At 39.0% G+C, this 16,197-nt stretch overlaps 2 protein-coding genes across 12 annotated transcripts in view; one reads left to right on the top strand and one right to left on the bottom strand.

The window, feature by feature from the left end:
* Window positions 1-2,061, bottom strand: part of XRCC3 (X-ray repair cross complementing 3) — a 60,218-nt gene extending 58,157 nt beyond the window's left edge. For 7 of the 9 annotated variants that reach the window (XM_007473499.3, XM_007473505.3, XM_007473504.3 and 4 more), the window contains exon 1: window positions 1,880-2,014. The gene's annotated coding sequence lies outside the window, so the exon portion shown is untranslated. Of the gene's footprint in view, window positions 1-1,879 lie in introns of all 9 variants that reach the window. The other 2 variants (XM_007473500.3, XM_056811206.1) reach the window with 1 other exon arrangement.
* A 101-nt stretch (window positions 2,062-2,162) lies between these two features.
* ZFYVE21 (zinc finger FYVE-type containing 21) overlaps window positions 2,163-16,197 on the top strand; it is a 48,002-nt gene continuing 33,967 nt past the window's right edge. For all 3 annotated transcript variants that reach the window (XM_001373129.5, XM_007473506.3, XM_056811209.1), the window contains exon 1: window positions 2,163-2,525. In XM_001373129.5, the coding sequence (XP_001373166.3) occupies window positions 2,178-2,525 (348 nt within the window). In that variant the 5' untranslated portion in view covers window positions 2,163-2,177. The remainder of the gene's footprint in view (window positions 2,526-16,197) is intronic.

The raw sequence follows: 16,197 nt of genomic DNA, 5'->3' as shown, positions 1-16,197 counted from the left end.
GTTTTTTATGTTTCTTGTATATACTTGTATATATACATGTTATTTGACCCAACAGAATGTCCCTATGCCATTTTAGGACTTCTCTTTTCTCGCCATCACAGCTCCTAACCTGGGCTCTGTGAACTTTTTTTTTTGGTGGTGGTGAGAATAACTATTTCAATAAAATTGGTTTCCTTTGTAATCCTGTTTTTTTATCTTATTAATTTAAACATATTAGTCTTAGAAAAGACTTGTAGGCATCCCAAGAATGCCAAAGGAAGTCATGGCATAAAAAGCATTAAGAATCCCTACTTTACAGTCATCTCTCAGTGATCTTAGAAAGTACCATAGGTTCAATGTTCATTTCTATGCAGTTGACTCCCAGACCTAAATATACAGCCACTGGGTATTCATGACACTCTCAAAGCATTTAGTAAAGGCCTACTGTATGTCAGAGACTGTATAAGGTAGAGAGGATACAGAGATTAAAATTAAACAGTTGTTTACATCTATTGGGGAAACCAATGTATGCATATACAAGTTAACATACAAAGCAGAAACAAGGTAACCTTGGATGGAAAGGCACTATTAAGGGCCTGCAAAAGACTTGCTGCAAAAGACCACACTTGAGCTGATTCAAACTGAAGGAAATGGATGATTCCAAGAGGCAGACGTGGGGACTGAGCACACTTCCAGCATGGAAGGACAGTAAGTGCAAAATCACAGGCCAGGAGTTGGAAAGTCTTATAGGAGGAACTGCAAGTATGCCTGCCTTGTAGAGTACATTGAAGAGAGAATAGAGGGACAAGAAGGGACCAAGTTGTGAAGAGCTTTAAATGCTACATAGTTGAGGTGACATTTTATTTATCTCCTTCCTGACAACTTTTTCTCAATTTCCTTTGCTACATCATTCATTATTAATGTATTATGACCTAAGAATAGCTCAGGGCTCTGTCTTGGGACTTCTACTTTCTCCATTCTCTCTAAATAAACTCATAGGAGGTTCAATTATCATCCCTGTGCAGATGACTCTCAAATCTCCCTCCAGAATTCTAGTCCCACATTTCCAAATGTGTCATGGACAGCTCAACCTGGACACCCCATAAGTATCTCAAACTCAACCTTAACAAAGCAATTGATTATCATTCCCCCCAAACCCATTCCTCTTTCTACTATTTTTTGCCATAGACATCATCTTCCTTCAAGTCTGAGTTTACAACTTAAGAATCATCTCTAATTCTTCCCTCTTGTTGAACCCCTATATCCAGTCAGCTAGCAAGTCTTCTCAGTCCTACCTCCGAAATGACCATTTGGTCTCCTGCCCACTCACTTGGCTGCTACTTTAGTCAAGACTACATTACTTAGCACCTCTACTACTGTAAATCTCTTACGTCTCCTCTCCTCCCCTCTGTCTCCTTCCAAACCAACATCCACGCTACCTAAGAATAGTTCAGACTTCCAACATTTACAACATTGTAAACATTCACTTCCAGTTCAAGAAGCTCTAATACTCCAAATCGTACTGATTGCTTCTAGGATAAATCATATCCCCTCTCTGAGCCTCAGTTACCTCATCTGTAAAATGAACAGACTATACTTGCACTACCTAACTTTAAGACAGGAAACACTTTGCAAAGTGTTACATAAAAATGAGTTAGTCGAAGTTGGGGTTGGGAGTGAAGTGGACGAGTGTCATCAAGGACAGCTTTCCGGAGGAAGTGAGGTCCCTTGGCTCTTTGGAAGCCCCCATTTTCTGCTCCCCGGGGCTGCCCTTCCAGGCACTCAGGTCCCTCCCCGCCAGCAGCGGAGCAGCTCCAGGCTCCGCCTAGCAGGCTAGTGGCAAGCCGCGATATACCCCAGGCTCCAAACTCTCCCGAAGCCGGGCCCTTCGGGCACCCACCTCGCCTCCCAGGACATCCTAGGTCCCGGAGCCAGCACCCTTCCCCAGCATGCCGTATGCCCACACCTCGGGCCGCCTCGCCTCGGCTCGGCTCGATTCTGCAGGGCTCTCTTGGCGCGGTTCGTGCTCTGCGCGGCCACCCAGTCCAATGATGGAGTTCCACTCTACTTCCTCCAATCAACTGTGCAGCTGCTTTTGTGGCACCACTTGCCAATTGGTCCATTCCCGGTTCTTTACGCCTCGAAGGGAATGGCCCGCCTCTTCGCCCCTCCTCGCCCTTCCTGCGCATGAGCGTAGTATGGGTGGTGCCCTATCTCTGAATTGGTTAAGAGAGGACGGACGAGGGCGGAGCTATGTCAGCGATTGGGCAGCGGAGATCGGTGGGAGTGTAGATAGGACAACTGGGCTGTTCTCTACGGTGGGACGGGTTGTGTGGCTAAGGTTGGAAAACTGTCAGCTGGGGCACCCCTGGACCGGACGAGGAGCCATGTCCTCCTCGTCGGTGGCGACCGCTGGTGGAGCGGCCCTTCGCCGCGATGGAAAGAAGCTGGTGCGCTCGCCCAGCGGGCTGCGCATGGTCCCTGAGCACCGGGCCTTCGGAAGCCCCTTTGGCCTCGAGGAACCGCAGTGGGTCCCGGACAAGGAGGTAATAGGGCGGAGGGATTCCATGCGTCCTCATCCTCTTCCGCCAGCCCCTCTTTCCCCTCCCTGCCTCCTTCTGTCCCCAGATTCCTCTGCCCCTTCTCCGTCCGCACCCTCCTCTCCAGGTGTCCTCAGCCCCTCCCAAGGCCTCCTCTCCTAACAATTATTCCACTTGACCGATTCACTCACCCTCCCTCCGCGGGACTTCGGACTCCCAAAATCTCCGGTCCGAACCATTCCACCGAAAGACAGTCAAAGCTGAACCCGAGCCAGAACGTCCTCCATTACCTTGGGAATTATGCTCCTTGGAGACTTCTGGTGCTGGGGTACTCACTGTCTTCTCTGACAACCCCTTCTCCTTTGGATTCAGCTGTTAGGAGGTTTTCCACTCTGCACTTTGTTCTGTCCTCTGGCAAACACAGTAAGTCTCAGCCTTCTTCTAGTATTTTAAAGGGTGGTATCATCGGGTAAGACCGCTGTTGAATATTTCCTAAGTCTTCTTTTCACTAGAGTAATATTGCCATTCAGTCCCTAAGTAACAAAATCTGCTTACTTTTTCTGGATTCCCTACAACTAGCTAGTATGTCCATCTTAAAATATGCCACCCAGAACCGAATTCAGGACTCTAGAGGAGATTTGGCCAGGACTACGGAAACGAACATTTCCTTTTTCTGGACATTATGCTTCTCCAAGAGCAGCCGAAGATTGAGTTAGCTTTTTTGACTGCCACGTCACATGAGCTGTTCTGTACTTCCATCTCCCCCTTTTTGGACTCGGGAAGATGAGATCCTAAGTGTAGGATCTCACATTTTTCTCTTAAATTTCAATTTCATTGTATTTGGCCGATCTTAGCCTTTTGGATCCTGACTCACTCTTTGGACTAACTTTATAGCTTTTCATCGTCTGCAGTAATATTTACTCGTATTTTGTACCTTCCTTCAATTTAGTTCCATTTGGCAAACTTTTATAAATGCCTCCTATGTTCAAAGCATTATAGATAAAAACACAAAAACGAAAAAAAAAAACCAACTCAAACAACTGCCTTTACCATCCAGGAGTTTATATTCTACCTCCAGGTTAAAAGGTCAGTAATATATAAAGGGAGAAAGAAAAACACCCACAACTAGGGGAACTAAGAGGAGCTTCTTTTAGGAGGTGGCACTAAAACTCAGCCTTGAAGGAAGGTAAAGATTCTAAAATGCATAGAAAATAAAGGGGTAGATTTCATGCTTCATTTTCTATTTAAAAGGTTGGGGTGGTGGTGGGGGTGGTGGTAGGCAATGCTATTCATTTCCAATGTGCAGAAGTCATCAGTTGATTGGTAAGACAGAGCAGAAAAAAGAAAAGGGAGACAGCTAGCTAGAAAGCACCATGCTTTCACAGTTACAATACCTCCCTCCCGAATTTTTTTTAAAACCCTGATCTTCTGTCTTAGAATCAATACTGTGGATTGCAATAAAGATGAGGTAATGAGGGGTGGGGGAGGGGGGTTTAGTGACTTGCCCAGGGTCACATAGCTAGCAAGTGTCTGAAGCCTGATTTGAACCCAGGATGTCCCATCTCCAGATCTGACTCTTAATCCATTGAGCCACCAATGGCTGCTCTCCCCCCCCCCACACATTCTTTTAATTAGGGCAGGTAGCAAAATATAACTAGAGAAGATAAAATTGAGTGTGATAATATTAATTGCTAGGCAATCCCCATTTAGGGATTTGGGAGGGAGGTATTCTTAAGCTGTGAAAGCATGGTGCTTTCTAGCTAGCTGTCTCCCTTTTCTTTTTTCTGCTCTGTCTTACCAATCAACTGATGACTTCTGCACATTGGAAATGAATAGCATTGCCTACCACCACCACCACCACCCCCCCGAACCTTTTAAATAGAAAATGAAACATGAACATGACCCACTTAGAAAACTGAAGCAGAGGTGGAGTTAAAAAGCTACTGAAGAGGTATCTTTTCTTGTATCTGTCAGTCAACAAGCATTTATTAATTGCCCACTGTGCTAGACACTACTGGAGATACAATCACAGAAGTAAGACAGTCTCTGCTATGAAGAAGCTTATGTTCTTATAGGATATGGACAAATTGATTATGAGGCCAAGAGGAAGGCATAGCACTGACAGTTGGGGGAATCAAGAACAGCCTCTTATAGGAACTGGAACTTAAAAATTGCAAGGATCAACCTCTTACAATTGAGGTGAGGTAGAATATCATCATAGGCTTGGGGGATAGACTCTGTAAAGGCATGAAGGAGAAAGAAGGAATGCTGTGTGTGACCAACAGTAAGCTGGCCCTTGTGACTAAAGTGTGAAGTGTGTAGGGTTGGGAGTTGGTATAGAGGTTAGGAGAGAGATGAGGGCTACATATGTAGTTTTAGGAAATCTCAGCCATAGAGATGATGAATGAATACATTGGTACTAATTCTGGTCTGTTTGGGATTTATCTGTTAAGTAGTAGAAGTTTGTCTCAGCTCATATGTAGCACACGTGAAGAAGCTAGCAGACATATATCATTAATGCAGTTGTGTGCAAAAGGAGTTCCCGACTCTTTTTGCTATGATCCTTGTCATTCCTTCACTTGTACTTCTTCCCAGATGATTTCACTTCTTTGATACTTGCTTTCATTAATACATGTCTCTGTGGACCAAGTTCCAGAGACTTTGACCCCCTGCAGAACTCCCTTTAATTAAGCTGTCACCCTTTTAAAATACTCTCTTAAGAGATAAAAAAAAAAGTACCTGAGGTTGGGGCTTCAATTTATTTGAATGATATTTTGGAATAGTTTAATGTGAACTCAAGGCCCTGTTTAGTTAAATTATTGTCAAAGTTAGTTCCTGTGCTCTGAGATTTTCCTGAGTTTTCATTTCCATCTTATATATTCTCTGTTTTACTGTAAAGAAAAGTGAGATTATTAAGCATTTAAAAATGCTCTACAGTAGCCCAGGACCAGTATTGTCCCTTTGCTACTTATTTGGTCTTTTTAGTGATTTTTAAAAAATTAATTTTTACTCATATTAAACTCTTTTATTGATATCTTTTATTTTACCTTTCTTTCCAAATCTATCTTTCCTCCTTTATGTAAAGTGCTATCAAAAAAGTTATGTTTTTCACAGTTTTACTTGTCTCCTGCACATGCCTTCTGTGGTTCCTCAGTTTCCTTATCCTGTTATATAGCAATCTGTCCAGTGGTTGCTATATAATTTTTCTTTGTGGGATATAACTTGAGAAGGAGGAAGGAGCCTGAGGAAGATGGGTGATAAATAAAGACTCAAAGACAAGTTAATTGATATGGGGAGCGGTGTGTGCTCCTATGATGTTTTCTTGGAAAATTAATAACAGGAAAACATGAAAAATAAGAGAACACGTGGAAGTAAGAATTCCGAGATAGACAGCACGTGGCCAAGAGTGGCGCTAGGAAAGATAAAGAGAGACAGAAGAAAGAGCTCCAAGGTTGTAGGAATCAAGAGGAAGAGCAGCGCCCCTCACTCCAGCATTTATTGTGGATTGAGAGATTATCAATGAATACGTAACATAGCACATAGGTCTTAACATTGGTGGAATAGACAATGACACAATCAGAGTAGGTGGGGATTCACCTGACATGAGCTTTTCAGAGGAATGAGGTCTGACAAGGTGAGGGCTAAGCCTTTGTGTCTTAGGCCCAGGAATTCTCTTGCCCATAGAACTGTCTATACATTGATCATTAACTGATCTGATCAGGTATTTAATACATCAACCATACTTCCATGCCTGGTATGTTACATGTTAGTAAACAGATTTGATATTTCATGGGGCACCTGTACATTCTGAAACCACAAGATAATCTGGGAGCTAGGGGTAGGTATGCTACTGAGAGGTGAGAAGAGATTTTCTACCCAAATGTTCATTTTATCAATAAACTTGACATTTCTACCTGAATGGGTAGTGGCAGAGTTAGTGTTTTTAATAGGGTTCTTTCATAATAGCTAAGGTAAATAGGGCAAATGTTATCCTCCTTTTATATATTAGGAAACTGAGGCTTAGAAGTTGTGATTTGACTATAATCACACAGCCACTAAGTGTTAAAGCTAGATTTGGGACTGAGGCTTTTGTAATTTTAGTATAATAACTATGCCATCTATTTATTCCTTGTGGCTCCTTTAAGGTTTTTTTTTGTTTGTTTGTTTGTTTTTAAACCCTTACCTTCTGTCTTGGCTCCAAGGCAGAAGAGTGGTAAGGGCTAGGCAATGGGGGTCAAGTGACTTGCCCAGGGTCACACAGCTGGGAAGTGTCTGAGGCCAGATTTGAACCTAGGACCTCCCGTCTCTAGGGCTAGCTCTCAATCCACTGAGCTACCTAGCTGCCCCCTGTTTTGTTTTTTAAACACTTATCTTCCACCTTAGAATCAATACCAAATATTGGTTCCAAGGCAGAAGAGCTATAAGGACCAGGCAATTGGGGTCAAGTGACTTGCCCAAGGTCACATAGCTAGGAAGTGTCTGAGGCCAGATTTGAACCCAGGATCTCCTTTCTCTAGACTTGTCTCTCCATGCACTAAGACACCAACCTGCCCTTTGGCCCTTTAGATTTACAGAAGCATACATATATCCCCATTGACACTACTTTTTTCTTTAAAATACAACATCAGAGCAAGTTAAAAGTTTCTCTTTTCATTTCAATTACTATCTTTACATTAATAACTGAATAGATTTTCCTAGAAAATTTGTATCACTGGTGAAAGAAATCTTAGCTATTATAACCATAGCTGAATTATCCATGGTATAAAGCATATGCAAAACACTAAGAATCCCAGGAGGGAAAAAACCAAACACAAACCATATATCTGAGCAGCTTCTTGCACCATGTCTAGTGATTAGAGATTTTTTTGAGAAACTATAGCTTAATTCTGTAAATTTATTAATATTTAACTTCATATCAAAAGATTTCAGTATGATTTAATGCTCTTTAATATAGTTGCAACCTGCTCCCTTGAATCTATTGTTGAATCTTAATAAATGGAAAATTTTATGGGGTTCATCATTTTAATGAAGATTCTGTACTCATACTTTACCTCTACAGAAGAAGGAAGGAGGTACATTCTCATCTTTTGGAGGGTCAAACTCAGACATTTCACAACATTCAGTTTTCATTTTTGTCATCATTGTTATTCTGTTTAGATTGTTACTGTCATTCTGTTCCTTATTCTGCTTGTTTCATTTTGCATTTTCCCACACTTTTGTGTATTCTTCACATTTATTTTCTCTTACAGCAGAGCAATATTCCATCATATTATAGTACTATTTTTTTTTTCTGAATCAGTTGGCATAATTATATGGCTTTGAATTTTTTTTCTTGACTTCCTTCATTTTGACTTCCTTTTGTGCTTAGTGTATTTTGGGAGTTCAGAGGCTAATGGACATTTTGGCCTGCTTTTTGTTTGTTTCTGCTTTTGTATTGTTATCTCTATGCCTAGCACAATGCCATCTATAGAACAGGCAATGCTTATAATTCTGAATGTGTCTAACTAGGTCTTCTGACCAGTGATCTATTGATTATTGAATACCATTTTGATTTCAGTCAACACAGTGATCTTGAAAGACTTAACTCATTTACTTCTTTCATTGCAGATGACTCTTAGATCTATGTCTAATTCTAATCTGTCTCCTAAGTTCCAGTCTCACATCTTTTTTTCCCATTTTTTAATTAAAAAATTTAATTGAAAAAGTTTAATTCTTGCCCCATTGGGGTGGGGGGAAGGTGGGAATAAGATCCTTGTAACATGCATAATCAAGCAAAATATATTCCTTCATTGTCTTTGTTCAAAAGAATGCCTCATTCAGCACCCTGAGTCTACCTTTCTTTCAATATGTGGATGCTTCTTTTTTTTTCATTGTAAATTATTAATTTAGTCAATTTAGAACATTATTCCTTGGTTACAAGAATCATATTCTTTCCCTCCCTTCCCTCACACCACCCTTCCCATAGCCGACATGCAATTCCACTGGGTATTACATGTGTTCTTGATCAAAACCTATTTCCATGTTGTTGGTGTTTGCATTAGGATGTTCATTCAGTCTTCATCCGCAATCATATCCCCTCAATTCATATAATCAAGCAGTTGTTTTTCTTCTGTGTTTCTACTCCCACAGTTTTTCCTCTGAATGTGGATAGTGTTCTTTCTCATAGATCCCTCTAAGTTGTTCAGGATCACTGCATTGCCACTAATGGAGAAGTCCATTACATTCGATTGTACCACACTGTATCACTCTCTGTGTACAATGTACTCCTACTTCTGCTCCTCTCCCTCTGCATCAATTCCTGGAGTTTATTATTCCTTTGAACACAATGGCATTCCATCACCAACATATACCACAATTTGTCATGTTAGCCAATCTGCTAGGTGTGAGGTGATACCTCAGAGTTGTTTTGATTTGCATCTCTCTGATTATAAGAGATTTATAACACTTTTTCATGTGCTTATTAATAGTTTTGATTTCTTTGACTGAAAATTGCCTATTCATGTCCCTTGCCCATTTTTCAATTGGTGAATGACTTGATTTTTTGTACAATTGCTTTAGCTCTTTGTAAATTTGAGTAATTAGACCTTTGTCAGAGGTTTTTGTAATGAAGATTGTTTCCCAATTTGTTGCTTTCCTTCTAATTTTGGATGTATTAGTTTTGTTTTTACAAAAACTTTTTAGTTTGATGTAATTATTGAATTTACATTTTGTGATCTTTTTTCTAGCTCTTACTTGGTTTTAAAGTTTTTCCTTTCCCAAACATCTGACAAGTATACTATTCTGTGTTCCCCTAATTTGCTTATAGTTTCCTTTTTTATATTCAAGTCATTCACCCATTCTGAGTTTATCTTGGTGTAGGGTGTGAGATATTGATCCAAACCTAATCTCTCCCATACTGTCTTCCAATTTTCCCAGCAGTTTTTACCAAAAAGTGGATTTTTGTCTCCAAAGCTGGGATCATTGGGTTTGTAATAGATTGTCTTGCTGAGGTCAATTATTCCAAGTCTATTCCACTGATCCTCCTTTCTGTCTATTAGCCAATACCAAATTGTTTTAATGATCACTGCTTTATAGTATAGTTTGAGATCTGGTACTGCAAGGCCACTCCTTTGCATTTTTTCATTATTTCCCTGGATATCCTTGATCTTTGGCTCTTCCAAATGAACTTTGTTATGTTTTTTTCTAATTCAGTAAAAAAGTTTTTAGTAATTCAATGGGTATGGCACTAAATAAATAAATTAATTTTGGTAGGATTGTCATTTTTATTATGTAAGCTCGTCCTACCCATGACCAATCAATGTTTTTCCAATTATTTAGATCTAGTTTTAACTGTGTGGAGAGTGTTTGGTAGTTGTGTTCATATAGTTTCTGTGTTTGTCTTGATTCCTAAGTTTTTTATCTTGTCTAGGGTGATTTTAAATGGAATTTCTCTTTCTAATTCTTACTACTGAGATGTGTTGGAGATATATAGAAATGCTGATGACTTATGTGGGTTTATTTCATATCCTGCAACTTTGCTAAAGTTGTTGATTGTTTCTTATTTTTTTATTTATTTACTTATTTTTAGATTTATTTATTTGTTTAATTTGGTCAATTTTGAAAATTGTTCCCTGGTTACAAAAATCATTTTCTATTCCTCCCTCCCCTCCCGTAGCCGACACACAATTCCACTGGGTATTACATATGTCCTTGACCAGAATTCATTTCCATATTGTTGGTATTTGCACTAGGATGTTCATTCAGAGTCTACATTCCCAATCATATCCCCCTTGACTCATGTAATCAAACAGTTGTTTTTTTCTTTGCTGTTTTTACTCCCACAGTTTTTCCTCTGAATGTGGGTAGTGTTCTTTCTCATAAATCCCTCCAAGTTATTCAGGATCACTGTATTGTCACTAATGGAGAAGTCCATTACATTTGATTGTACCACAGTGTATCAGTCTCTATGTACAATGTTCTGCTGGTTCTGCATCACTTCCTGGAGGTTGTTCTAGTTCCCATGGAATTCCTCCACTTTATTGTTCCTTTTAGCACTATAGTATTCCATCACCAACATATGCCCCAATTTGTTCAGCCATTCCCCAAGTGAAGTTCATCCTCTCATTTTCCAATTTTTTGCCACCACAAAGAGCACAGCTATTCTTGGACATGTCTTTTTCCTTATTATCTCTTTGGGCTACAAACCCAGCAGTGCTATGGCTGGATCAAAGGGCAGACAGTCTTTTATTGCCCTTTGGGCATAGTTCCAAATTGCCCTCCAGAATGGTTGGATCAATTCACAACCCCACCAGCAATGCATTAATGTCCCGACTTTGCCACATCCCCTCCAGCATTCATTACTTTCCTCTGTTTTCCTGTTAGCCAATCTGCTAAGTGTTGTAAACACCAAAACTATAAGGATAATCTTTAGTGTATTGACTTTAAATAACTGGTTGCCATGGGAAATTCCCAAATATGAAAAATACCCAAGTCAGCTGGGGATTTATGGAGATTTTAATTAATAAGGAGAGAAGGAATTAAGGGAAGGAGAGAGAGAGAGAGATAGAATTAATTTAAACCACTCTGGCTCAGGTTGAATCAAGCAGTACTTAAGGCCTTGGCCAAAGTGGCCTCCCTGAGCCTAAGGGAGGGGGAGTCAGTCTTATCACTCAACACAAGACCATCTCCAAGCAAGCTCCAGTCCTCCACTGAATCTCCTGAACTGAGTTCAGAATAAACACTTGAACTGACTTTTAGCCTTCTTTTAAGGAGAATTTTCTCTTATGTCACCTCCCCTAAATTTTCATGCCTACCAATCACAGTAGACACTTTTTTCCAGGACTGCCCATTCTTAGTTCTCACCACTCTTTAGCTCACCTTCTCTGGTTAGATTATATCTTCTGAGGTACTTCACACTTCTTTGTTAAGCTTACCTTTTCTGAGTTACTTGACCTTTTTTTGATTAATTTAACCTTTACAGGTACTTAACACCTATAATATTTATTTGGGAAAGGATGGGGAGGATAGGAAAAACTGGGGATAAAGTGAGGTTTGTATGGGGGTATGGAGGAGTTGAGGGGAGAGAGGGAATATTGCTCAGTGAGGCAGAGGAGAGAGATGCCCCCTGCCGAGAGGAAGCAGCAGGGGTCCAAAAAGGACTGTTTGCCGTTGAATGACTGAACTGATGTTTCTGTGCCCAAAGTCCACTTATCTGACTGCGAATTCAAATAATATAAAGTTTAATAACCAGTTGGGATTGGAGTTTTTCCCTCAGCTTCAGAGATGAGGCCAGGCCCCTGAGGCTGGCAGAGGGTTTCTCCCACTCCTGTCTATATCAGTCCTCGCTTTGTCTAATTCAGAATCTTAGCAGTAGACAGAAAGCAAACAAGAACAGTTCTGACCTTCAGAAGTGATTGGGCCTGAATCTTCGGGCTGAACCAAGAAGAGGCACACCACACCAGACTGGGCTGAACAAGCTCCTCCCTCCTCCCACACCAGGAAGGAAGTCAAACCCAACAGGAAGGAAGTGCTAGTCACAAGACCCAACTGCCACTCCCAGTTGCCCCTTCCCCCACCAACTGTTAGTCTAGTTTCCTTTCCACAATTGTCCCCTTTTTTGTTGTGACCTTCCCAAGGTCACTTATTTATTTTATAGTTACCAATTTACTAAATCTACTCTAAGGAATTCTTAGCAGGAAAGTTTGGGTAAGGGTAGTTTTGGGTTTTACAATAAATTCAGTACAACAAATATTGAACAAAACTATTATAAGAAAATTGAATCTTAGTGCTAATACTACTTACTCTAAGTTAACTAAAACTAATAAATTATTTATAGAAATTATTTACATATAATACAACAATATACATTGTTCCACATCATGATGTCAGTGAAATAGAAATATCTATTGACCTTTCTATTTGCCCAAGACCTTATGGAACTAACTATATACATATTTACATTTTGCATAAATACAATATCAGACACTTGTTTATATAAACAAGGTCTCAATATGTCAGTTTGTGATTTTGTGTTTTGTGTCTAATAGTGTTGTGTTGAATTAATACTTATCAAGTTTCTTCAGATTCCCACATCTCATGTTGACTGATGGATCTCTTCTTTCTTCCATGTTATGTAGTGATACATGCTATTTCCCTAATATGTGACATTACTTTTGTTTTATTATTTCAACATACTCAGTCTTATATATGTCTCATTTTCTATCTGTCCTCTTCTCATATAAACAAATTTACAAAGTTCAGAGTCTTAGCTGTCCATTTTAGCTTTTTTTTTTTCTTGATGCTTTTCCTCTGGGCTTATGTAAAATCTTTTCCCCTGGGTTGCTTTTCCTCTGGGCTGGAAAGTTGTCTCAAACATTATGTGTTACTATTATTTCTTTGTGGTGTATTTTTTATGTTAATCAGTTTTTGTTTTCATTTCTCAGCACTATCTGTTGTCTAATTATCTTCTATGTCTGTTACAGTGATGTTGAACTTTTTCTGGTTTCACATGGGAACAGTGAAACCATGAGTCTTTCCCTGAAACTTTTATAGCTGTTGGGGTAGTAATACTTCATGTGGTACAGTACACTTTATGTCTGTAGCCAATTTTCTATTAAAATTTTTTAAGTAAACTATGTCTCCTGGTTTGATGTTGTGCAATGTAATCCAGGGGTACTGTTTGTTGTATCAAGCCCATTTCATGCAACTCTGCTGTTCTTGTCTGTAAAGGTTGTATATAGTTTGTTAATTGACAGTCTAGTTTGTGAGAAGTTCTACATCAGAGAAAGGAAGATGTGATAGGATCATTACATTGTTTGCTTCGTCTTCTGTTTGTTTTCTATCAGGTATATGATTTTGTTGTACTGCTAATTTAGTGTCTTTATCCACTTCCTTATACTTTTCACAAAGTTCTTGGTAATTCTTGACTCCCAATGCTGCCAGAATTTCTTCTAATGAGATTGTGTAGTTTATGTCCTTAACTAACTCTTCTGACCGGATCGGTTGTTCTTGATTTGAGTTGTTAATGAAATCAGCTGTCTCCCCCTCTTGTAAAGCTTTGTGATCTTGATTGTAAAGTTTGATATATTCATAAGGTTCTTGGTCTTCTTCATTTTCTGAATCAAACATTATTGAATATAGTGATTCTGTGTGATTCATGTCTTACACTGACTCTTGCTTGGTGATTTCTACATTCCCCAAGTCTTTTGCAAGTTCCTGCCTATTAGTCTGCTGTAACTCTGTGTTCTCATTTTGTTGGCATACTTGGACCATAGGCGCCTCTATTTCTATTTTGTTCAAATCCCAGTTTTGTTCTTCTGCTACAGACTTTCCTTGTTGCTCTGAACATTCATTTTGCAATCCATCATCAGTTTGCAAGGGAATTGCATTATTATGGAGACTTAAGGATGGCATAATAATGTTTGTGTTTGCTTTTTCTTGTGCAGTTACTATTGGTTGGAATTCTTCTGCATAAGGATTTAAGGTTGATTTTTCTATTATGTCATTGGTATTTTCTTTTGTAATATCATTCCTGCTTTCCGTGTCATTGTCTCCAGGAGGTCTGATAATTTGAATGTTCTCTGTTATTGCATTTTCGTCCCCATTGGACCCTTCTATTGTTTGCTCATGTGCTTTAATTCATTCATTTGCAGTTTGTGTATTACAGACTGTTGCCAGTTCTGTTTCTTCCTCTTTTTTTGTAGCTTGTTCTACTGTTCCAAAAATTTTCTTTTTAATCTCTGTTACATCATTATTTAATTGGATTTCTTCTTCTATCCATTCTTTAGTTTTGTTTTGTGCTGTTGGAACCCCAAATTCTATCTGCATGCAGTCCCTTTCCTTTTCATTTTTCCCATTTCCTTTCCCATTTCTCCTTTTTGATGTTACCTCATGCACCTGGCTTCATAACTGACTTTGTTTGGCAGCACCTGAGACTACTTGTGAATAACGTGGTTTCGCTCCTTGTTGGATGTTTCTCTCCATGGTTTCTAAATTTGGTGCTTGCAATGAATTCTTGCCATTACAATCACAACATTTTGTATTTGTTTGTGTATTACTGCTGCTGTACTTTACTTTGCTTTTCCAAGACCTCTGTTTGTTATTAGGTTGGACTAATTGTGCCTTTAAATAACAATCTCAGACCATGTGACCCATTTTTCCACTGAGGAAACATCTGGGTTCATTTCTCCTTTGATTGCTTTGTGTGTAATTTCTTGTGGGTTTGTATGATTGCAGAGTGGTTAGATTTTTTATTTCTTCAATTTCTTTATGTTTACTTGTGCTATTTTCCTCCTTGAGCTTGCCTTTAAGCTCTTTTATTATTTCATCTTTTTCTAGCATTTTTTTATGACCTGAAAATATGTAAGTTGCAGTTTTTCTTAAATCTTCCAATCTGGGCATTGAAGTTTAAAATACGATGTAATAGGCATGTTACTGCCTTTCACAAATTGTCTCCTTATGTGTTGGAGATTTTGTTCAGTTAAATTTTCAAATCCAAGCACATCCTCTGCTACTTCAATCACTCTATCGAGGAACTTTGATGGATATTCCCCATTTTCCTGTCTCAATTTCTCAAATTTTCCCCCAAGTATCTGGTCTTTTTGAAAAACTTTTCATTGCCTCTAATAGATCTTCTCTGGCCTTTCTTAGATAATGTAGATTTTCATTATTAGATAACTCTAAGTTTGTTCCTTCCTCTGGCCATGATACTAAATTTGGATTGTTTCTAGTTTCATCAAGGAATTGTTGTTTTTCCCTTTTTGAAAATAATTCTGAGAGAAGAATTTCAGTGTCCTGGAAATCTGGATCATAAAGTCTAATTGCTCTTAAATTCTTTTAAACATCTTATCGGTTCTGAAAACCAGGAAGGCATTCATTTTTTCAGACTTTCAGGGTCAGCTGTTGTAAATGGTTTGTGTGTTTTAAAAATATGAATTATGCCGCTATCTGGTTGTAGGCTTGTTTGATCTCTTAGTGGCAATATTGGTATTCCACCTGTAGCCCCATCTGTATTTTCTTGCTTAACTACATTGCTATTTTTAGGTATGTCATGTTGTGTGTTAATACCTTTGCCACATTTTATCTCTTCAGTCAGTTGCTTCATCGTTTGCTTTAGTTGCATCATCTCTTCCCTCATGGCTAAAATCATTACAGCTATTTCATTGTCTTTTGCTTTTTTCCCATAAATTAGATGCACACCTTTTTTTAGGGCATAGTATAATTGGGTTACGAAGAATAATGCTCCAGCATATGTGGGAATGAATGAAATCAAGCAATACGTACTTATATTCAGTCATTGCAAAGTTTCATAGATGCTAACTAGAAAATAAATATAATCCGGAATCGTGACAAAAAATAAGTTGTAAAACATATAAAAGAAAGATCCAATCCAGGCTAGATGACCCATGACAAGTAAAAGTTTCTTTGCCTTCTTGTATCTTGAAAAGTCTTTTTGCAACAACAACAAAAAAAATGTTTTTAAGTCTGGCCCTTTAAGAGTCACCTCCTCCCTTCAGGAGGAGTGGTTTCTTTTGGGTGTGGTATCACTAGGCAGATTAGTTGCACTCAACATTGCTCTCAAAATGGTTACTTTTCACAGTCACACAGGCTTTTGAAATGTATGCAGGCCCAACTTCTCGGACAACTCCAACTGACTTCTTTTTCCCAAATTCTTGACAAAATACAATGAAAATCCTGGCTG

The sequence above is a fragment of the Monodelphis domestica genome, chromosome 1 (assembly GCF_027887165.1).
Source record: "Monodelphis domestica isolate mMonDom1 chromosome 1, mMonDom1.pri, whole genome shotgun sequence".
In the NCBI taxonomy this organism is placed as follows: Eukaryota; Metazoa; Chordata; class Mammalia; order Didelphimorphia; family Didelphidae; genus Monodelphis; species Monodelphis domestica.
This window is presented reverse-complemented; position numbering and strand designations above follow the sequence as displayed.